The sequence below is a fragment of the Nelumbo lutea genome, chromosome 1 (assembly GCF_056320005.1).
Source record: "Nelumbo lutea isolate HS-2025 chromosome 1, American lotus-T2T, whole genome shotgun sequence".
Taxonomy (NCBI): domain Eukaryota; kingdom Viridiplantae; phylum Streptophyta; class Magnoliopsida; order Proteales; family Nelumbonaceae; genus Nelumbo; species Nelumbo lutea.
In genome coordinates, this window is record NC_142684.1 from 201,461,087 (window position 1) to 201,484,293 (window position 23,207).

Below are 23,207 nucleotides of genomic sequence, written 5' to 3' on the forward strand. Positions count from 1 at the left end.
CGCTATGTTGGCCAGTAGGCTTGAAAATTCAATACATGCTCATTGGATCACACTGATGTAAAACCATATCTATCAATAACCAACTCAAGGAGTTTGACTTGTTTTCTTTAAAAATTAATAAATTATTCAAAAATAAAATAAAATATACTAACTTTAAAAATTAATAAATTATTCATCATATACATAATTTTTATAAAAATAAATAATATAACAAATTTCTAAAAAATATAATATAAATAAATAAATAACATATATATTTATATATCATTTATATAAATAAATGTCCAACATATGCTGAATCGGATGGGTGACCCAAATTCGACCAAATAGGATCAGATCTCCAATTGGATTATGATCTGATCCATTTGCACCCCTACATTTAATGTTTAACCTGTGACCTAGTGATTGGGTTGACCTGAATCAAACGATTTTTCTTTCCCAAAAAAAAATCAAATGATTTTAATCATCTCCCAATTTTAAGAGAATCGGACTTGAGTCATGACTGGGTGACGATTTGAACAGTTCAATTGAAACACAGCAGTTGGAAGAATGGACGCGTCCTCGTTTTCTTAATGCATTCCATGCAAGAATGTTTACTTGATTTAACGTAATTTCCTAATATAATACAAGTCTAATTCGAATCCTACAAAATCATGGATCTAGGCCCATCTGATACGATTTGATCCAATCTGTCCACGTATTAACACCATCAATTTGGTCTCTTCAAAAGATCAATGTGTACACACCAATAGTTGTTGGTTTAAACAAAAAGTGAAGCAAATATGGGATTTTATTTTATAATCTCACTAAAAAGGAATGGGATTTTCTTTCTTTTCTAATATTATTGTCATCAATTACATCATCAGTATGAAGAATTCTCAGATTACACTAAGAATATGGAGATAAATTAACTGTGACTAGCTCGATGAAATGGTGGCTACAAAAGTACTTTGGTAACATTTCAAGGCATGTGAAATTGCCAGAGGTGGGCCCGATTGGGGTTCAAATTCAAAATGGCGAATTACTTTTAGATTCCATGTGCTTCCTGTGGTATCATCAATTCCCCATAGTCATCCACTACCACCTGCATTAAAATTACCAAAATGAGATAAACCCACCAAAGGTTCAGCAATAGCACGACCAATGAGAAAAATTAATACCTCGTATCGCTTGCCACTGCAAGTGTACTCGACATACAACTTTTTGGGTTCTCCAGGACAGGGATCACAGAAGCCCATAATGCCTGACTTCTTTACACCTTTATGAAGCTGCAAAATTATACCGTCAGATATGCAATGTGAATTTAAAATAAACAGTAACAGACATCAGAATAAACGTAGATTTGGAGCCCAAGAGATTTCAACGAGACATCTTCCATTACCTTGGTTTGACAATACACAACAAAGGAGATAATGAATTGGAAGTAGCCTACAGTGTTAGAACAGGAGGGGGCAAAATGGAGGGTATTTCCAGACTATTATGTGATTGGAGAATATCACTCGCTAAAAGAAAATTTGTATAAAACATTAATAAGTCCAGCAATGTTGTATGGAGTAGAGCATTAGGCAGTCATGAAACATGTCCAAAAAAATGAATTTCACAAAAGTGAATGTTGAGATGGATTTGTGGGAAAAATAGAAAGGATAGGATCAGAAAAAATAACTCATTTAAAGGAACCTAAGTGCTCACATATAAGAGTAGGCAAAGAAGAACATAGTTTGCAAAGTTCTGATTGTTGCTAGCTCTTCTGATTGTTGAATCAAAAGAAGACTTCACAGTAAGCCTACAATCCACTAAATTCAGCCACCTAGCATCACGTGATAAAGGGTTGATATTCATACTTCTAATCTACTTAACAGATCAACACATTTCTCCAAGTCTATCCAAAAGCACTCTTCTAAATGCTGAATACCAAACAACCTGGCCTTACAATAGTTTCAAAACATCGACTCGGTGTGATACCTTAAAAAATTACAAGTCAACACATGGAATCATCAATTTATGTAACATAGCTTGTAAACCTCACATCGTTCATTCCCAACCAAAGATTTTGAGAAAACAGAAAAGAGAGAATGAAACTTTGATGGATGTAGTAGGGGAAACCCGGGACAATCGGGTTGAAATTAAACTTCGATGAATGTAGTAGGGGAAACCCAAGACAATCGGGGATCGGGGGTGTTTTTAGGGATGAAAATGGGGTCATCTCTGCTATGTTCTCAGGCCCAATTGGAGTGGGCGACTCCCTTGGAGCTGAGATATGTGCAGTTATGGAAGGAGTCCAGAAAGCTAAGGAATTGAACATCAAGAAACTTATAATTGAAGGGGATTCAGAGGTGGCGATAGGGTGGCTGACTAAAGATCAAAATGATTTATGGAAGTATAATAATGAGAAGAGGAAATTCAAATGGCTGGTGCGGGAGATGGAAGTTAAGACATGTTGGATTAAAAGATCAGCTAATTCCCTAGCTGACGGGTTAGCAAAACAAGGGGCAGAAAGGGATTCTTTGTTTTGGGCTAAGCTGTAAAGTTAGTGTCTTTGTATCTTTGTATTTTCTTTTTTCCTTTCTTGAAGTTCTTTGTGACTCTCGGAAGAAGTGTGTTTGTCTTCCACTTGTAAATTTTCTACTTATGAATTAATGAAAGTGTTATTGATCAAAAAAAAAAAAAAAAAAGAGATAATGAAACTCCATGATACATCTTCCACCCATATTTAATTACCATCACTCTCCTTCATGAAAGCTCCCTTTCCTCCCCAAAACTCCAAAACAATTTCTCAAAAGATGGTTTATTCATGACATAAATCTTAAGCGCATAGGCAATGCACATTTTGAGGTATGTGCCTCGCCTAGGCCGAGGTGTAGCACATTCAAAAGGCATGTGCTTGGTGCACCTTGTGCTCCAGCCCAGCTGTGTGCCTTTCCAAAATTTGCACATTTTGCTCTATTTTATGCTCTGAGAACCACCTATTTTTTGTAGGGCCTAGGAATTTAATACCTAACATGGACTTGTCAGGGTTTGCCCCAAGGGGCTTTAGTATAAAGGCAGCTCATAGAATTAGGAATAAAAGACGTTTAACATCATAATAGTCATTTGAAATAATGAAATTGGCAAAAAAAAAGCTTTTTTCCTGCAATTCCATTGTGCCAACTCATCATCCTTGAGCTAGCAAGCCACCACTTTGGAATCCCCTTCAACCTCTTAGTTCCCATAGTTGAGTAGTTTTTCCAATTCCAGTCCTTGACAAACTACACTACAATCAGACCCACCATTGTAGAGTTTCCATGGCCATAAGTCCCAAGAATAAGGCCATATGATTCCCATTATGGTCTTTAAAGATCCCTGTATGCCCGAAGAACCCAGATTATTCCTGCTGCATCCATCAAAATACAGTTCTATGATGTTTATATCCAGTGGTCTGCATTGTTAGACGAGGAAAAGGTTGCCACCCTTGGAATCAGTACAAAAGGAATCAAAGCACTTCAAATATTTGGTTTCTTAAGCAAGCCTTGTGCTTGAATAATCTCTCATTCCTCTCATCCTACATTATCCATAGGATCACTGCTCCTGCTCTAGTGCATCTCCACATTATTTTCATTCCTCTCTTTTAAACTTTTCCTTATGTGGCACCTCACTTTTAGGTGTGGGTGTGGGTGTGTGTGTGTGTGAGAGAGAGAGAGAGAGAGAGAAAAGTTGCCACAGTGATAACTGGCTTGAAACAACCAAGTGTTCATAGTGACATTGATTTTTGATCCTTTGATGTCTGTAGGCCCTTCCATTTTCCATCTCTTTCCACTTGAAGTAGTGTTCTTGCAATTACTTTTTGTTATTTTAATTAATTAGTTTCTGATTGCTTACCTTATCAAAAATTTAGAAAAATAAAAGAAGAGAAGTTGCACTTCTTGCTTCTAGAACACTCTGAACAACAGAGGAAAGTGCATCTCCTTGGCACAAATCCCTAGATGCTAGGAAAAGTTTTGTTGAAGACCCATTCACTAAAATAGCAGAATTATGGCCATTGCTGCATGATTACAGACTGGCTAAATCACTTAACATCAATACCAAATCAAAGGAGACTGTACAACAATTGTTTCTTGGAACAAAAACAGAATGGGTTCATGGAAAAACAGACATGTTAAGGGAAATAAGTGATCTGTCATAGGAGATTGGACCTCAATATAGGTGGGTTCCTAGATCAGAAAACTCACTGTTTTAAAGTGCAAGGTGCAAAAACAGAGCAAGAGGCATTTTGTGCCCGAGGCAAGGTGCAAAATGGCAAAAAAAAAACTAAAAAAATTCAAAAATGCCAAAAGAAATTAAAAATGTTAAACATAAAGTTAATTAAAAACATAAACTTAAATTTTAAAATAAAAGCTATTATCTCAAATTAAAATACATAAACATAACATGTAAAACATATTTAAAATGAAAAAAAAAAATCAAGCATAACATATTAAAGCATGTAAAACTCTCAATCTCTTTATTTTTCCCCAATTGCATTACTTCAAATAGCTAATGTCATGTTAAACATTACGCATTCCGGATTTTACGAGCCACTCTTGTACCAAGCCCAAACAAGTCCATATTAGGGCCTTAAATTCTTAATCCCTATAAAAATGATTTTCTAATTTTAATTGCCATTTAAAAAAATCTTTTATTAGGATGAAAGAATGAACAATATTAGCAAATATGAGGTGCACCAGGCACACGCCTTTTGAAAGTGCTACGCCCGGGACCTAGGCAAGGCACATACCCTAAAAGGTGCCCTATGATACGTCTTTTAAATCATTGAGTAAATTACCCATCTGATGGGCTGTCAAAATGAGGGCCAATCAGAGAGAGAGGTTTTAGGTAACTATACCCATGTTAGAAATTATAAGGGATAAGTTACCCAAAGCAAAATTATGTTGTTACCATTAAAAAACAGACCAATTTACTAAGAATAAATGAAATATGAGAAAATGCAGCCCTTCTACTTCTCTACAAATCCCCTAATGCAAATGTCCTCTTCTGATGAGGTAGGGCACAGGCCACATGGCAGACAAAGGTTGGAAGAGAGACGCTCGATTAACATAATAGGCATGGAAGAAGAAGGGGAAAACAAAGAAACAAATAATTTTCACTCATCGGGGTGGATCTGTTAATGTTGGATTTTTTATCTGACCCGATTAGGCCAGACGTTGAACCAGAAAAAAGATAGTGGGTCAGGTCCCAGGAGTGAGTGGTTTGAACTATAGGAGGTTTCAGGGATCATTGAGCAACTCACCAGATAAATCCAGTGGGTCTTATCTTAAAAATGAAAACCATGAATCTGAGAAGCCCCTCTGTAACGACGAGAGTTTTAGTGACTACTCCAACTCTTTAAGCATACGAATTTTGTCTTTCTCTGATGAGATTGAACCAGAAGCTAGGGAGGTTTCAGAAAGGAAATGCTGTGTTGGAAGATTGGAATCCAAGGTCATGGAGTGGACTCAGCCGGGAGAAGAATTCACAAAAGAAGATGGCAATTCTGGAGAAAATTATATCAAGACATTGAAAGAGCTGGAACTGAAAAAGAAGAGGGCGGAAAGGGAGAACAGATTGGGGGAGAAGGAACATGGAGGAGGGGGAGAGAGGGACGAAGCCCAAACAGGGCTTCAGTAGGAAGATGGCCTCCAGGTCTTTAGGGAAGAAGTCGAAAGAGAAGATTAAGGGGGTGGCTGATTCTGGTTCAGGGACAACTAAGGAGATTGGAAGTCTAAAGATAGTTGTAGACGTAGAGGAGGGGAAGTGTAGAGATGACCTGAGTGCAGAACAGTTGTTTGAGAAGAATGCCATATTTGAGTAAGAAAGAACTAATGCTCAAAGGGAGGTATCTACAAGGGTGGAGAAAAACCCTAATGCAGTAAGAAGATTCGGAAGACAGAAAACCAATCAAAAGAGGCAAGTTTCAAATATTTTTTCCAGGTTGAAGCTGGGAGTTTTTTGAGTGGATTTAAAAAAGAAAGGGAGAAAGAAAAAGAAAATAACCCAGTTGAGACGAGATTTCTATGTTAGACAGTGGACACGATGAGGAAATGGATAAAGCCTAAGTTGAGCATTTCATCAGTTGTTTGTTTAGGTTCAGGGTGTTTTTCTTATGTGTTTCTTTGGCAGGATTTGGAGGGTCTGGGATATAGTCTATTGTCTGTTTGGTTGTTCTAGGGGTTGGTGGAAGGGACCTCCGTGATTTTTGTTGTGATATTTGTAGTTGGATCTGGGTTTTTTCTTAAGGTGTTTTATTTTGTCTGTAGGGTTATTTTTCTGTTTAAGGGGTTATTTGTTAGGGCAGGCCTGTAGTATTCTGGGTCTGTTCTTGCTAGGTGATTTCTTATCACCCTGCTGTACCTTCTCTTTCCTTTTTCACTTATAAAGTTTATTTTTCAGATTTCAACTCCCTTTTTCTTAATAGTTGACTTCATGCTCTCCATAAATTCTGTTGATTTCCATGTATAGCATTTTTATCAACAGAAATATTAGGGAATTTCAGAGACAGAGAGAGGTTACCTGTCTTACCTCTCCATGTATAGCATTTCAATGTACACAGTGTGTTTCAACCACCATTTTTGTCAATATAATAAAATTTCATTACCTTTTTAAAAGAAACCCATCTAGGATCTGTCTTCCTTCTAGGAATGACATTTGAGTTGGACCTACTACCTTCTTTAAAACAAACTTTTAGATCAAAGTGATTCTGAATTGATCGCCCTTTTCAATTTTAATAAAGCATAATGTTAAAAAGGCCATTACCAAATGTTGGTCCCAACTATCTAGAGTCTTGGAGGGGTGGTGTGGATATGGACCTACCACAAAGAGACTGCTCTCAGACTTGAACCCACCTTTCTCACTCTTCATCCCAAGAATTCACCATTACACCAAGCAATTTGATGGTGGTACATGAAAGGGCATCTTGCAATTATGAAACCACCTCCTAGTCATGACAGGATCCTCTTTCATCAACCAACTGTACATCATTTTTGCTTCACCACAATTATGATAAGGAAGAGTTTCCTCTTCAACCTCTAAAATGATACCTGTTAGTGAAAAAAATGGAAAAATCTCTCCCACAACATAATTCACCCAATTAGACTAGTAACTGGGCTTTTTAGTATTTGGTAAGCCCCACTCAGTATATTATGTAAATATTACCTTCGTTACATGTCTGCTAGGGGAAAAGAAAACCTTTTGTTTCTGATTTAGAAGTATAAATGAAAAGAATAAACTAAGTAGAAGTTAACTATAGATTTTTCTGCTGAATTTTGGTGTATATTCATTAATTTGAGAGAAACCAGACAAACTAAATAGATTACATCTTTTTTATAGCAAACAAGTAGGATCATACTCAGTCAAATTTAATGAACAAAGTCTTTTCCCCTACATGGAATCAAAATCTAAAGAAATTTAATATGGTGTAGGGAAAGGGTGCTCACAGTTCAGTTAACTGAACCATGGGGTATTTTTAAACCAAATCGGTACTACCGGTTGACCAGTTTCGGTTATATATATATACCGGTCAGTTCAGCTAACCGGCTTTTTTGTTTTTTCATTTTTGATGAGCACCCCTGGCCAAGTTTTATAAACAAGGCTATGGATGGTTTCTTGCCTGAACGGAAGTCAAGATTATGGGTGATCATGGGATAGGCTAGGCTGGGCTTAGCACCTTTGATAAGAGTTATAACCAAGTCCCAGGCCTGAAATATAATCCTGGGATTGGGCCTATATGGGCTTGAGTCAGGCTTTGGGTTTATGACATTAAAAATGGCCAACCAACACTGTGCTTGTCTATTCATATATAGATGAATGCAAAGCCATTGTTTTCATAATTAGTCAATGTGAGACCTTGGTTAAATGTGTTTGTTCATTCAAAGTCCCACATCAACAAATTATGATATTGAAGGCTTCACATTCATCTATATAAGAATAGTTAACCAAAGAGAATAAGCTATACACTTATGCAAATTGAGTCATGGACACACATCAACTTGCAAATATATAATATATTAAAACATTTGTATAAAATAAATTAAAACATATACTTATATACATTTAATATTTTATAATATAAAATATACAACATATATTTATATACATTTAATATGTATTGTGAGTCAGTCTTTAAGAATTGTACCCAAGCTTGGCCTAGAAATTTCTAGGTTGAGCTAGGTCTGAATAGAAATGACTGGAAATGGCTTTCACCTCCACACAGAATTGAATTAATATCATGAAAAGAGCCTTAATCAGTAATGTTTCATGAACAGGGCTTTCGATGGTTGTTTCCCCTACATGGGATTAACTTTCGGACAAGGAGGAAAAATAATAAATAAGTAAAGAGAGAAAGGGTGAGAAGTAGAAGAAAAACATAGCCCACTTCATAGAGGAGGTTGCAGGAATATCATAATGAGGAGATGGAGGATAAACACTTCAACTTCTTCCTTCTTCCTTTTTTTTTTTTTGTTCTTCACACCACACTTTTCTTTCTCTAATTGTTAGTTTCATGTGTTGCTGGAAATTCCCCACCCTCCTCTTCTCGAAGAGGCTTAAGAAGTTTTCCCATAATGAGAAGACAAATGGCATCCCATTAAAGAAGTGGCACACCTCATAAGAGAAAGTGGGGTTGGACTTTTAGATGACTAATTGCTAGATGGGCCTCTTTTAACTATATGAAACTTAGCCCATTTAGGCCCTTCTGTTCATTTAAATGGGATTTACTGCAGGCCAACTAAACGTTTAATGAGTTTTCAATTGGATCCCAACCCCCTTTTTAATTAATTTAGGGTTTGCTGTTCACTTACATGGACTCTAGTACAGGCACATCCTTTCTTAAATAAATCATTTCATCCCACCTGTAGGATTGAGCCTAGAAGAAATAAATCATTTCGAACCCTGCTCCTAAATCCGGCAACAACTTTAATATCTTAACAATCCCATAACCTACCATAGTTGTTTTTTTCTTTTTTGATTTATAACTGACAAATTTGATGTGTGTGTCCCAAAGTAGAGACTGTCTAGTTTTTTTTTTCTTTGATCAATAACAAAAGCAATTTCATTCGTAAAGAACAATTAAGTACAATGAAAAAGGGGGAGAGATAAAATCTCTTAGCTCTCCCCAAGGAATAACAAGTTACTACAGAGCCCAAAACAAATTGTTCCTTCACATCCCTTGTTTAGCTAGTGTCTCAGCAAATGTATTGACTTCTCTTCTCACCCAATTGAAAATCACCTCTATCCCTTGTAATAACCTCATCACCTTCTTTTTTTCATAGAGGTAGCACCACCATCCTCCCCATCCTTTTAGAGCCAATTAATCACTAGTTTAGAATCTCCTCCAATTGACAATTTTCGAATGTTCAATTCTTTTGATTTTTGAATCCCTTCCAATACAGCCAGAATTTCAGTCCTCAATGAGTCACCTACACCAATTGGGCCTGAATAAATCGCAATGATTACTCCTTGTCATTTCTAAATAGTCCACCAATGCCAGACAGACCCAAATTACCTTCACTACTTCCAAAGTTAAGCTTAAGTACTCCATCATGTGGTGGGGACCAGTAAGGCCTAATGATGCAGGAGCTGAAAGTCAAAATTGGAATTTTATGATATTTTATGTATTTCTGTATTTTTGGACAGTAGGGGTATTTTTTTTATTTTTGAAATTTTCTGTGGGGTCCAATGATAGAGTTTAAATTATCTAGTTATAGTTTGTCTATGTTTAAAATTTCATAGTCATTTCATTAGTAGGATTAGAGTTATTGTGTCTTCTTTGAATTGAAATAGGACATGACAGCTTAGTTTGAGTCCTAGGATTATTGAGTCTAACAGTATGACTCCTAAGACTATTATGAGGCTAACTGTTTGACTCCTAGGATTATTATGAATTTAGAGTCTATAAATATGTATGGACGTTTTACACAAAGGCAATGAATCATATTGAGTTTTCTTCAGCTTATGCTAGCTATGGTGAGTGATTCCCATGCCCTAGAGTGATTCTAGGCACCCTGTGAGTGATTCCAGGTATTTCCTTTTTTTCTTTTTGATAAATGTGATTTCAGGTAGTTTCTCTCCTTTCTCTCTCTCTATCTTCTCTCTTATTCCTTTAAAAAGCCATTACAGCCATTGACAGCCATAAAACTCTGATCAAGAAGACCATTCGACATTCTCTAAGGACTAGAACCGAGCTGGTCCTTCATCACCTAACAACCTCTTTAGTAGGAGAGGAATCAGCTACCTCCCTCCATTTCCTCATATCAGTTCACCTACCGAAATGTCTTTAAAAAGGTCGTGTCTTCACCCAGTGGATCAATCCAATGGAAATGGTTTCAATAACCACATCCCTAATTCTATCTTTATCCAAAAAGATTCTTCGGTTCCTTTACTCCCACATCATCCAGCAAATTGCAGCCCTTGTACATCACCACAATATTCTTTCCCTCTTCTTTGCCCAGCTTAGGCAGAGTTTCCACCAGCACCCAAGCAAAGAGAAAAACCAATCCCAAATGAAGAAGAAAAAGGTCAAGATATTAGTAAGTGATAGCAATTCTCACCATTAACTTGGCAAAGAGAGCACCAATGTGGGGAAAGGCATCAATTAGATCATTTTCTCTGCAATAAGTCACAAGTATTAATTCTTTCCAGATACACTTCCTAATAGAAACCACTCACTCCATACGGCATAGGATTACTCCAAATTTCTTTTACCGGAAAAGATAACCCAAGAATATCACTCAACTGAATCAAGGATGAGAAAAACAAAGAACAGGTAAAGGTACCAGAGGGAGAGGAGGTTCAAAACCTGCTATCCCTTTTTTGAATTATCAAGGCACACCCCCTCAAGACCTTGAAGCAGGTTCAAAATGCAAGTTCACCCTCACGTAAACCACTTTTGAACCCCAAATCCCAAACAATACCAGTTTCTAAATTAGTGGGACCATGAAACAGGATAAACTCTTCCCTACAGTTGGAGATGGCAAAAAGAGAGGAATTGCTCTTTTAATGGTAAATTGCCCACCCAAACATGTTCTCATAACTTGACTAGAGTACCAGAACCAGGATTATATATGATGAATGGTAAGAATAAGGGAAGGATATCAAAAATAGACTTCCGAGGAGATGCTCTTGTAGCCCTAGCCGAAACTCCAGTTGCAAGCCCATGAATGCTAACAATCACCTCTGCACACAATTTGTATCTTTCATTTGGCAACCTCTACAACCACTTCCCCAACAGCGCCATATTCCTTTATTGGATGTTTCCTAGACCGAATCCTCCAAATTTCTTGCTTCTGCACACCACTTTCCATTTAACTCTACGATCTTCTCTCTCCGCCCTGGTTACCATAAGAAGCCCCTCATTAACCTCTAGCTTACTACTTACCCCATCTGGAATCCTAAAGACTGACAAAAAATAAACCGGCAAGTTGGCTAATATAGATTTAATAAGGGTGCCCCATAACTCCTCTTCCATAAAGCCAATTTCTTCAAAAATCTATCAATCACCAGGTTCCAATAATTGCTACTACTCGAACTATCCCCCAAGGTAATTCCAAGCAGTGTTTTAAAAGTGTAACGTGCAAAAAAGGCGCAAGCGCTGATTTGCGCCCAAGGCACACGCCTTTTTGAACAAGGCACAAAAATACAAAAAAAATGCTAAAAAAAATGTTAGAAAATTCAAACAAAGGCCAAAAAATCAAAAAATGCGAAATATATGTATATAATACTAAACATAATATTAATAAAAATAGAAATTAAATTTTAAAATAATTGTTTTAAAAAAACTATTATCTAAAAGTAAAATACATAAAATATAACATGTAAAGTGTATTCAAATGAAAATTTAAAAATAAAATCAAACATATAAAACGTTTTCAAGCATGTAACTCACAATCTCTTTTTTTTTCTTCAACTGCATTATTTCAAGTAGCTAATGTGATGTAAAACATATTACATTCTAATCACCTTTGTGTCACGCCCCTCAAGGAAAGCCCAAACAAGTCCATGTTAGGGTCTTAAATTCTTAATTCTCACACAAAAAAAAATAATGATTTTATAATTTTAATTGTTTTTAAGATGTTTTATTACGATTAATGAATGACTAGCATTAGCAAATAGGGGGTTCTCGGAGCTTTGGTGAGTGAGCGAATGGTCTAGGGGCAAAGCCCATAGCCCAACCACTAGGTTCAAAAAAAGCATGAAATTTTCAAAAGCCACACGCTCGGGCTAAGGTGCAAGACATACCAGGTGCACACCTAGGCACACCAAGCGTGCGCCTTTTGAAAGGGATATGCCTAGGACCTAGGCGAGAAGATGAGATTTCTCGAATTGAGGTATTATTCTGTGTTAATTAAAGAAAAAACTGATGGTAAGTTCGAGAGTTACGATCTTCCCCTTTGATAGAAGACATGCCATCCTGGTAGTCGAAGGAAAAATAATAGAATTTGATAGCTACGTGACTAAGTCGAGAGTTATCTGGGTGCAGAGATGGTTTGTTTCATGCAACAGCAAGAAGCTTCACAACGAGGCATTTTTTATCTGGCTGTTTGAGCTCCCCTTCAATCTTTGGGAGATGACAGCATTGGAGAAGGTTGTGAATGCGATTGGAGGTGTCTTCATCGCTTGTGACATTTCAAAGCTCAGCTTTGCATCAATTATGGTTGTCGGAGTGAAGCCGGAGGAAGTTCCTCAAGCACTTGAAGTTTTCTCATGTGGGGTTTGGACAAGGGTGTGGGTTTCAACAAAACACGAAGTAGCGCTATGAGAGGAAGGTCGAGAGGTGGAAAATGAAGCGGACATGGCTAGATAGAGATCATGTGGAAGCAAAGGATTGGAAGGTCTATTGGCAAAAGGTTCCATCCTGGAAGAAGAAAGGTTGCGGATGAAAACGCATTTTAACTGCATTTTGGAAAAAGCAAATAATCTTTTTGGCCTTGGAAGGGTGGAGAGTAAGCTCGAGATGCGAAAGGTCATCGAGAATTCGAATCCAATTATTAGAGTAGATCTAAATAGCTTAGGAGATAAGGTTAATGAAGAGAGTGGGTCAAGTATCCAGGGCATTGGCTCTGAACTAGGTGGAACTCAGATGGAAACCCGTCAATTTTCCCCGACCAGTTTGCTTATAAAGGAGATGTTCGAGAGATTAAAGGTTCTAAAAACGTTGAGCTCAACAACACTCACTCGGCTGCAATTCAGGACCTCGCCCGAATGACTCCTCTCACTGACTCACTCTTTAGGCACGTCAAGAGATGATCAAATCTTCAAAGCTACCTTAGGCAAGGGAAAGAAGGAAAATCGCTTTAGGAATAGGACCGTTGGTTTGAGGCAATCTTTAGGGCCTATCAAGCCAATGCTAAAAAGCAACAAAGCAACAAAGAGGACTGCAGTGGAGGCCAAAAAAAAGAAACGAAAAAAAGGTAGATTTGGTTAATAGCCATATTTGACAAAAGTGGAAAAAAGAGGATTTTACATGGCTCTAGAAAGTTGCTTGAAGACGATACATCTATTGGGTTTGGCAATGATGGTAGACATGCAATGGTTTGTAGGGAGTCTGATGGGAGATGTGTTTCCCCAAATTTTAGGGGATTAAGCAAAACACTACTTGAGTGTAGCGCTGATTCAAGAAGTCCTGCTTTGCTACACTCGGAGGATATGATTTCCTTTGAATCAGTGAGGATGGAAGGGGCGTGGAAAAGACTTCGAAAATAATAGGAAGCTTCGATGTTGAAATGGAAACTGAGGATGAGGTTGTGGGAAAGGAAATCTCTTGCGGTGATGAGTTCATTGAAGGGCATGTTGAAAGGCAAGTTGAAAAAGGTTTGCATTATGAAGAGGTTGAGGTTGGAAGGTTGGGTGTAGATTTGGGTCGAAGGGTTAATCATAAAGAGGAAGAGTAGAATAATGGGATAATCAACAAGAAGCTACACAATTTGAGATCTCGCGACATTGTTCATGTGACAATGATCTTTTCAAGGCTAAAAATTGGCCTGGAAGGGGCAGGACCTACAAAAAATTTTAAAATGGGAATATAGAAGAAAAAGATGGAGAGGCAAATGAAGTTCTAGCACTGACCATAGAGGAGTGAATGCGCCAATTCAGGCACCAGATACCTTTATGTTAGAGAAACATCAGGAAATCAAGAGGAGTGGCGATGGCTCTGATTCTACTGTGACCAACATAACGAAGAATTCTGACATAGTTGTTGAAAATTCAAAAGGAGTGAAGCTACAAAACCTAGTCGCCAGAGAAGTTACAATCAGGAAAAGTTTAGGACTATTCTTCTTGGGCGGTGAAGGATTTGCTAGGAAAGCATTTGAGGAATTTGAAAGAAGAAAAAAGGAAGAGAAATATAAAAACAAAGATCAGTCGCAACAGAGAAGGGAATGGGATGAAGATTTCTCAAACCAAGAAGATGAATTCACTGATGCAAGCTTTAGGATAGGGTCCTTTGTGTCTTGTTAGGGGAAGGCTAGAGGCCTTTTTCTTTGGTTTTATTGTGGGTCTATGTTTTCCTTTTATGTTGGGTGAATGGGCATTGATTATGGTTGTAAGTTGTGATTGTATTGGCTTTTTGGGCATGACTTTCCTACTTACGATGATGTCTTATCACCTTCTGTTAAATTTCTTTTTTCTTTTAATGAATTTTTTTTAAACTTCAAAAAAAAAACCTAATATGTGCCTCGCCTACACACACCTGAGGTATGCCTTTTAAATCAGTCCCAGGTAATTTATAGACTATAGAGAGACCAAAATACCTAAAATTTCTGCATTTTCTACAATCTCTTTCCTCCATATTCAACCCCACCATGAAACTCTTGTCAAAATTAATTTTCAGATTGGACATTCTTTCAAAGACTTGTACACCAGCTTTAAATTCCTTACCCAACTAATCTCACCCCCTTCACAAAACAGGATTGTATCATCAACAAACTGTAAATGAGTAATCAGTACCCTCTTATCTCCCCACCCTCCATCCCCTTATTAAACTTCTATAATCAGCCCTTTCTGAGTCACTCAAACACATCAGCAAAGTGAACAGAAAGGGGGAAGTGGGTCCCCTTGTCTAATTCCCCTAATGGCTGGGAAATGGTCTACCACCATCTTATTTACCAATATTGAAGAGTGACAAGTCTTAACACGTAACATTATCCATTTACACCATCTTCCCCCAAACACAAAATTCTCCATCACATCATTCAAAAAACCCCAATCAACCAAATCATAAGCCTTTTCCAGATCCAACTTGCAGACAAAGCCTTTCTTCTTAGCTTTTCTCAAATACTCAGCACTTTCATTAGCAAGTAATATTTGATCAATAATTTGCCTACCTTTACAAAAGCCCCCGACAACTGAGAAATTATGGAGGGGAGAACTGCCTGGATCCTTCGTGAATGCACCTTATCAATGATTTTATAAAGGCAATTAACCAGCTGATTGGTTTAAAATCTTTGGGATGCAAGGTCCCATCTTTTTATGGAATCAATGCAATGAAGATTGAGACTGTCTAGTTACTCCTTCCTGCTAGAGTAAACTAAAGCATTTGCACACTACAGAAATCCAGGAGAAAGCTGCTCCAACAGTGACGGCCAGGTGTGTAGCTTCCCAGATTCGGTGTAAACTCTAGGGACCTGCACTTCCATCTTTCCGCCAACTAATGATTGTTTTCGAACCCCTTCCATAATGAGATACCCGTACCTTCGATGTTTTTATCAATAATAAGTTTTCACTTATTGAAAAGTATACATTTTGTATCCACAAGGCAAATATATCTTTATGCCACAGATATAGAAGCAGCCTATTGCTGCTCTCTCCACCTTCCAGATATAGCTTTGATTTAGAAACAAAACTAACTCCTGAGGGTAGCCCCCATACAACCTAATGTCTGCTCACTCTTTGTCAAACTGGAGAGTCAACAATGGAATTAGAAAACTGGAGAAATCCAGTTAAAAGTTGCTTCCCTGTTGCTTGTCAGGTGCCTTGCTTCCCTAATGCAGTGCCTCAAGTGCCATGGTCCTTCCCCTTCTCATACTATGGATGCATCTCCAAGACCCCAACAGCATAGCATGTTTTCTGTTAAATCATAATTCAATTTTTTATTCAATGATGCATTTGGCTTAAAAATCCAGAACTATTAAACTTCTCATTGATTTACTAAGATCCCTAACCTTGTAATGAAATACCAGAAACTACACCAATCACATGAGAAATATGTGAAGGTGGGTAAGATACAAGTGGAAACAAGCATGTACAAGAATGATTGATTGAACGTTTGTTATCTGTTTTCATTATTTCTTGTAATTCCATCAAAGGATAAAATTGCACTCTATTATGGACCTTATTACGGGTAACAAAACACAATTCTATTAATATGATTAAAGTGAAGATACATAAAAAGTTAACACAATGTTGTACTTAAAACAAAAGATTTTACTTATGGCAAATGCAATGTGACACATCATGCTCAATTAAGACCTACAACTCAAGAAATTATCTTCTTAGGTGGAAGCTCAGTTCCAGAAATTTATGTAAGACCTTGAAATATGAAATCATATAACAGAAAGGTAAAAGGTCTCAGACTTGCATAGAAAGAACTAGTACATGTAGGTAATGTAGGATGGTGCACAAGCATATTTTGATTAAAATGCAGTTGTTGGACATTATTTAGAGGTTTTCAATCATGTACCTACTTACAGTCACAAAACAAACCATAAATTAGTTCCTCAACAACATGTGTGCCACAAATTTATGCATAGAAATGGATAGCATATAAAATTTAAGGATACCTTAAGCTGCCCAGAATCATTTACAAGGAAGTTCATAGGTAAAGTGACATCCAAGACTTGTGAAACCAGTGGATCATCTGTATCTCTTGATTCATTCTTTTTCTTAAAAGCTTTACAGTTTCCATATACTGCTTTTGTAATAACTAGGCCACCTGTTTCCTGTTGCTTATTTATCTTCCTGTTGGCAACATTTTGTAATAACTTCTGAGCTTTCTCAGCTGCTGCCCTTGCCTCTTGCACCTGCACAAAACAAGGGAGAAACAAAATAAAAAACCCAGATATTTTCAACTGAGTCAAAGATGCAACTTTTGTACATCCAAAACCTTCTACTAAACTTGGGATAAAAGAACTGACACTTCCAAACCTTGTTCAGCTGCAGATAATAAATCCTAGCCCGGAAAGATTGCACTACTCAAAGCTTACTCAATCCTCTTTTTAAATTTGAGCTAAGACTTCTTGCTCATCAGCCTGTCTATGAGGATAGGTTAATTCTATAACATGCCACATCCCACCTTGAGACAGGTTTGTTATACCCTTGATAGGGTTAGGATTGGTTTGGGTTGCAAATGGTACTGTGTTACAGTTTATGGTAGTATCCTTTCCAAAAATGCAATGTTATATGGGTTTCAAAAGTTACCATCCTTTCTTCACATGGAAAAATAGCAATAATGTCAAACGTGAATCTCAGGTTATGTTTTATCAGGTCTAGAAAAGGACCCATTAAAAATTGGTCATTAGAATTGCATTCACTAGGCCAGCTATTTGTATGGAGCAGAGTGTTGGGCAGTAACAGTGTTTTAAAAGTGCAAGGTGCAAAAAAAGTGTAGGGGCGCCTCGGCACACACCTTTTGAAGCAAGGCACAAAAATACAAAAAAAATGATAAAAAATCAAAAAATGTAAGAAAAATCAAAAAATCATAAACATAATATTAATAAAAATTTTAAATTTAAATTTAAAAAAATGTTAAAAAAAGCATATTATCTAAAATTAAAATACATAAAATAAAACATGTAAAGTGTATTCAAATGAAAATTTAAAAATAAAATCAAACATTTTCAAGCATGTAAAGCCCACAATCTCTTTCTCTTCTTTTTTTGTGTGAGAACTAAGGATTTTAGACCCTATCATGGACTTCTTTGGGCTTCCCTCAAGGGACGTGGTGCAGGGGTCCAAGGGTGGAGTCCCTGGCCCAGCCACTAGGATCAAAAAAAACAAAAAAGCATGAAATTTTCAAAAGGTGCACACTTGGGCTGAGGTGCAAGGCGCATCAGGCGTACGCCTTTTGAAAGGGCTACGCCTAGGACCTAGGCGAGGCGCATACCCTAAAATGCACCTCGCTTGTGCACCTAGGTGCACCTTTTAAATCACCAGGCAGTAAGAAACAATATGTCAAAAAAAAAGAGTATAGCAGGAATTCATATGCTCAGATGCATGAATGGAAAAACTAGAAGCAATAGGATCAGAAATGAATCATTTGATGGAACGTAGGAGTATATTCAATAGATGATAAAACAAGATAACGTAGAAGACCATCAATAGCAGCTGTATGAAGTGATTTGTTGCAAGCTGAGGGAGCCAAAAGGGCATGGATAGACATTAGAAATGATCTACCTGCCAATAATTTAACAATGGATATGGCATTATACAAAACAGAATGGAAAAACAGGATAAACAATGGATATGGCATGATGATGATGATGGTGATAAGGATGACGAGAATTGCATTTAATAAAAAGCATATACTCTAAGGACAAAGAGATATAAATACCTCCTTGAGAAAATAAAATATAGTTATAACAGAGCCAGGACTTTGAGAACAACTCTACAGATGTAACAACCAATGGATATGGCATCATTTCCTATGATGAGTAACAACCAAAACCTTACTAATAATGGGTATGATAAAAGAATAAACAAAAGAGGAGGGACAAAACCACCTCCCTGATAAAAAAAAAAAACAAAAAAAAAACAAAGAGTAATTAGCAACTGTCAAGGTTCCATCATAGCTGTTTTTGAAAATTGAAGATGATCAAGACTGCTATCAGTCTTGGAATTTCAGGTTCGAACAGAAGAGAAAGTGAAGAAGAAAGAGGAGAAAGATTAGTGAGAGATCAGTAGAACACAGGTTTGAAAGGAAGGACAGATTCTAACTGATCTGCCGCCGCCACTTCAACTTAATATTTATATGTTATGCTAGTTACGTGGAAGGACACATCTGCCCTTGGTGTTTACATCATAACACTTAACAATATAAAACTGAAAAGTAAATAACAACTAAAATAACAGAACTAGAAAACAGAAAAACATAACAAATAGACTAAGTACATTCTACCCTACAGACAAAGTGGCCCCACATCAGTTTCTCTACACTCCTCCTCAAGTTGGGAGTAAATGTTTATCATTCCCAACTTGGATAGATCCACTTCTAGCTTCTTTCTTGATACGGATTTAGTGAGGATATCTGCTAGTTGCATACTGGAAGTGATGTAGGGAGGCATACTTCTTGAGATGAGACCCTCTCTCGTACAAAATGACGGTCAACTTCAATGTGTTTGGTTCTGTCATGTTGCACTGGATTATGTGCTATATTAATGGCTGCTTGGTTATCACAATACAGCATCAGAGGCTTCTCATACTCAATACCCAACTCCTCAAGTAGAGATCTTAGCCATAGGAGTTCAGCCACTCCGTTGGCCATGGACCTGTATTCTGCTTCAGCACTGGACCGGGAGACAACACTCTGTTTCTTACTTCTCCAGGAGACAAGGCTTCCTCCCACAAGGGCACAATATCCTGAGGTAGACCGTCTGTCATCAACACTCTCGGCCCAATCGGCATCCGTATAGACCTCCACCTTCATGTGGTTATTGTTCTTGAACAGTATACCTCTACCCGGGCATCTCTTCAAGTATGCTAGTATTCTTTCTGCTGCTAGAAGGTGCGTGGTTCTAGGAGAATGCAACTACCGACTAACAACACTAATTGCATAACTGATATCTGGCCGAGTGAGGCACAAATATAGGAGCTTTCCCACTAACCGCGGGAACATAACTTTGTCTTCAAGCAGCTCTCCACTCTCTGCACTAATCTGCACTAATCTTGATGAAGGAGTTGTTTGAGGGACTCAATCTCATGGTTGTCATTTCCTGTCACCACAATATCATCAACATATACTGCAACTAGTGTCAGTGAAGACTCCACCCTCTTGATGAACAATGTATGATCTGACTGGGCCTGTACATAACCGAACTTCCCAAGAGCTAGTCTGAATCTGTCGAACCAAGCTCTAGGTGACTGCTTCAAACCATACAATGCCTTATTGAGTTGGCAGACCTTCTTACCTGTCTCTGTATCATAGTATCCAAGAGGCAACTACATGTAAACCTCTTCATGCAAGTCCCCATCAGGAAGGCATTTTTAACATCCATTTGAAACAAAGGCCAAGTGTGGCTTACTGCAAGAGATAATAGAGCCCGAATGGTGGTCATCTTGGCTATCAGGGCAAACGTCTCCAAGTAATCTATGCCATAAGTCTGAGTGAACCATTTTGCAACTAGTCGAGCTTTGTACCTCTCAATGGAACCATTCGCATTGTGCTTTACAGTAAATACCCATCTGCATCCAACTAGTTTCTTTCCTTTGGGGAAGTCAACTAGCTCCCAGGTATTACTTTTCAACAGAGCATCCATTTCAACTTGCATTGCACCTCTCCACTCCGAGACTGATAGGGCCTCCTGCACTGTTCTTGGAATAGGGACATTGGAAATGGAACTAAGGTAGGACCTGTAGGTAGGAGATAGGCGATCGGAAGATCAAGGTCATCTGTAGGAGGTGAAATGGCAACAATAGAAGAAGTCTCTGTGGGTCCTGGGACTATAATGCCTGGACCTGGAGCCGCATATGAGATTGGAGTTGGCCTGGACTGCTGATGATCGGGATCAACCTGCCTGCACCGCCTGCGATAGACTCTCAACTCCTGATCCCTCTGACCACCCTCACCATTGCAGCTCCCCCTCAACTCATGATCCCTCTGGCCACCCTCACCATTGCAGCTCCCATCACCCAATGGAATAGGTAAAGGAACTACTCCACTCTCACTGCTCTCCCCCTGAAAACATGGACCTAAACCCCTACTCTCACTGCTCTCCCCCTGAAGGACTTAAACCTCTACTCTCACTGCTCTCCCCCTGAGGAGAAACCCGAGGATAATAAGGTGTCTCCTCAAAGAAAGTGACATCCATGGAAACGAACTTCCTCCCTGAGACAGGATCATAGCAGCAATACCCCTTTTGAGTTCGTGCATAACCAAGGAAAATGCATTTGGAGGCCTTAGGTTCAAACTTGGAGTGATGGGGTCCGAGAAGCTGAACAAGGCAGGTACAACCGAATGTCTTAAAGGGAATAGAAAACAACTCCTCATGTGGGTATAGAAGGGAAAAAGGAGATCGCAAATCAAGAACCCAGGAAGGAATCCGATTAATAAGATAGACCGCCGTGAGGATAGCATCACCCCAGAAGTGAATAGGGACATTGGAGGTAAACATAAGGCTTCTAGCTACCTCCAAGATGTGCCTATTCTTCCTTTCTGCAACCCCATTCTGCTAAGGTGTATGAGGGCAAGAGCTCTGATGGATAACCCCATGAGTAAGAAGGTAAGATGCCAATGACTTAGCAAAGTACTCCTTTGCATTATCAGATCTAAGAACTTTAATCTTGACAGTTAGGATCATTTGGTGAAAGTTTTGGGTCAAGGCGGGAACCTCATCTCGTGAACGCATAAGATAAACCCAAGAAAACCGGATATGGTCATCAACAAATAACAAAAAATATCTGTACCCACCCATAGAAGGAATGTGATATGGCCCCCAAACATCCGTATGCACAAGATCAAAAGGACGATTGCTCCTTTTATTACTCAATGAATAAAAGTTTCTACAATGTTTAGCAAACTCACAACTTTCACATTGCAACTGGGACAACTCAACAGACTCAAAAAAAGTAGGAAACAAACTCTTTAAAAATCGAAAAGACAAATGACCCAATCGGTTATGCCAAAGCATAACCGAACTCACACTCTTCCCGACGAGAACTCTCCCCGACGAGAACTCTCCCCGAGCAGATAGATCCCATTCGTCTCACGGCCAGTCCCAATCACCTTTTTCGTCTCCAGGTCCTGAAAAACACACCGGTCAGGGAAGAAAGTTACTGAGCAATTCATGTGTTTGGCAATACTACTGACTGAAAGGAGGTTAGTAACAAGCTAAGGAACATGTAAGACAGAAGACAAGGAGATCGTATCTGATAACTTATTGTCCCCCTTCCCAGAAATAGGAACCAGGGAGCCATCAGCAATAGATACTCTATCCCTACCAGATGACAAATGATAAGAGGTAAACAGTGAAGGCAAGCTAGTCATGTGGTCGGATGCACCTGAATCTATTACCCAACAAAGTTCAATAGTACCTGGAGTTGAGGCATGGTAGGCTGAAGCTAGAGTACCTGAATTTATGGTTGTAATCTGACCACCCATCTCAGAAACACTACCATAACTGATGCTCCCAAAGCTGCCTTCTGCCTGATTTTTAAACTTCATCTCAGTCAAGTCTTAAAACAGCACTTGAACTACCAATCACAACCAAAAACAATATAGGCCTGATTTGTATTCACAGTGTATATGCACAACTGGGATAACTATGATACGAAACCAACTAACAAACACAACAATGGCTATCCGTAGAGCTCTAACCCCTTTAAGAGAGTTCGAAAACCCCAAAATACTCTGAAAAACAGCTTAGAAGGAGGTCTGATTTGCCTATGCAGAATTAGGGTTTTAATCAGTCCTTAAAGTGATCGATTCAGTTGCACAATCTAATCAGTATTGTATACATAGACTTGCAGTAGGGTTAATATGAAACCCTAGAATCCGATCAATGCCAACAATAAACTTGAGGACAGCTCTAGGTAGATCACAAGGTTCAATATAGCACTAGGGCTTTCCGCAAGATCACTTTCAAACTCTAGTGCAGAAAGAAACAAGGCTGAGACAATTCGGTGTAAACCAGTAGGGTTTTAATCATAGTAGAACAATAGGGTTTGTTGTAAAACCCTAGTGAATCGAAGAGATGAAAACCTAGAATGGTTCAGCCTTCCTCTCCAGATAGGTCCAACCTATCTTTTCTTAGAAAAGTAAATGACTTACAAGAAAAGAATTGTTCGCTGCCTTCTAGGGTTACCCGAACCCTAGTTTTCTCTGATCCTTCCTGACCACCAATACTCTGCAACTATAACAAAACTTCCAACAGCTGCTAGCACTTCTGGCAATCTCCAAGAATCAGTCTGCGAACTCCACCTTTTCAGCTTCTAGTCCTAGGAGATTCTCATGTGGTCGGCTGGTATTAGACTCACATAAGAAACCCTAACTTGGC

At 38.3% G+C, this 23,207-nt stretch overlaps 1 protein-coding gene across 1 annotated transcript in view; it reads right to left on the reverse strand.

Annotated features, from left to right (window-relative positions):
- Nucleotides 1-772: 772 nt before the first annotated feature.
- Nucleotides 773-23,207, reverse strand: part of OWL1 (DNAJ heat shock N-terminal domain-containing protein) — a 72,048-nt gene continuing 49,613 nt past the window's right edge. Inside the window, exons 11-13 of the mRNA XM_088962271.1 lie at nucleotides 16,782-17,021; nucleotides 1,161-1,268; nucleotides 773-1,084 (exon numbers count right to left, since the gene is read on the reverse strand). Coding sequence (XP_088818397.1) covers nucleotides 1,028-1,084; nucleotides 1,161-1,268; nucleotides 16,782-17,021 — 405 coding nt within the window. The 3' untranslated portion in view covers nucleotides 773-1,027. The remainder of the gene's footprint in view (nucleotides 1,085-1,160; nucleotides 1,269-16,781; nucleotides 17,022-23,207) is intronic.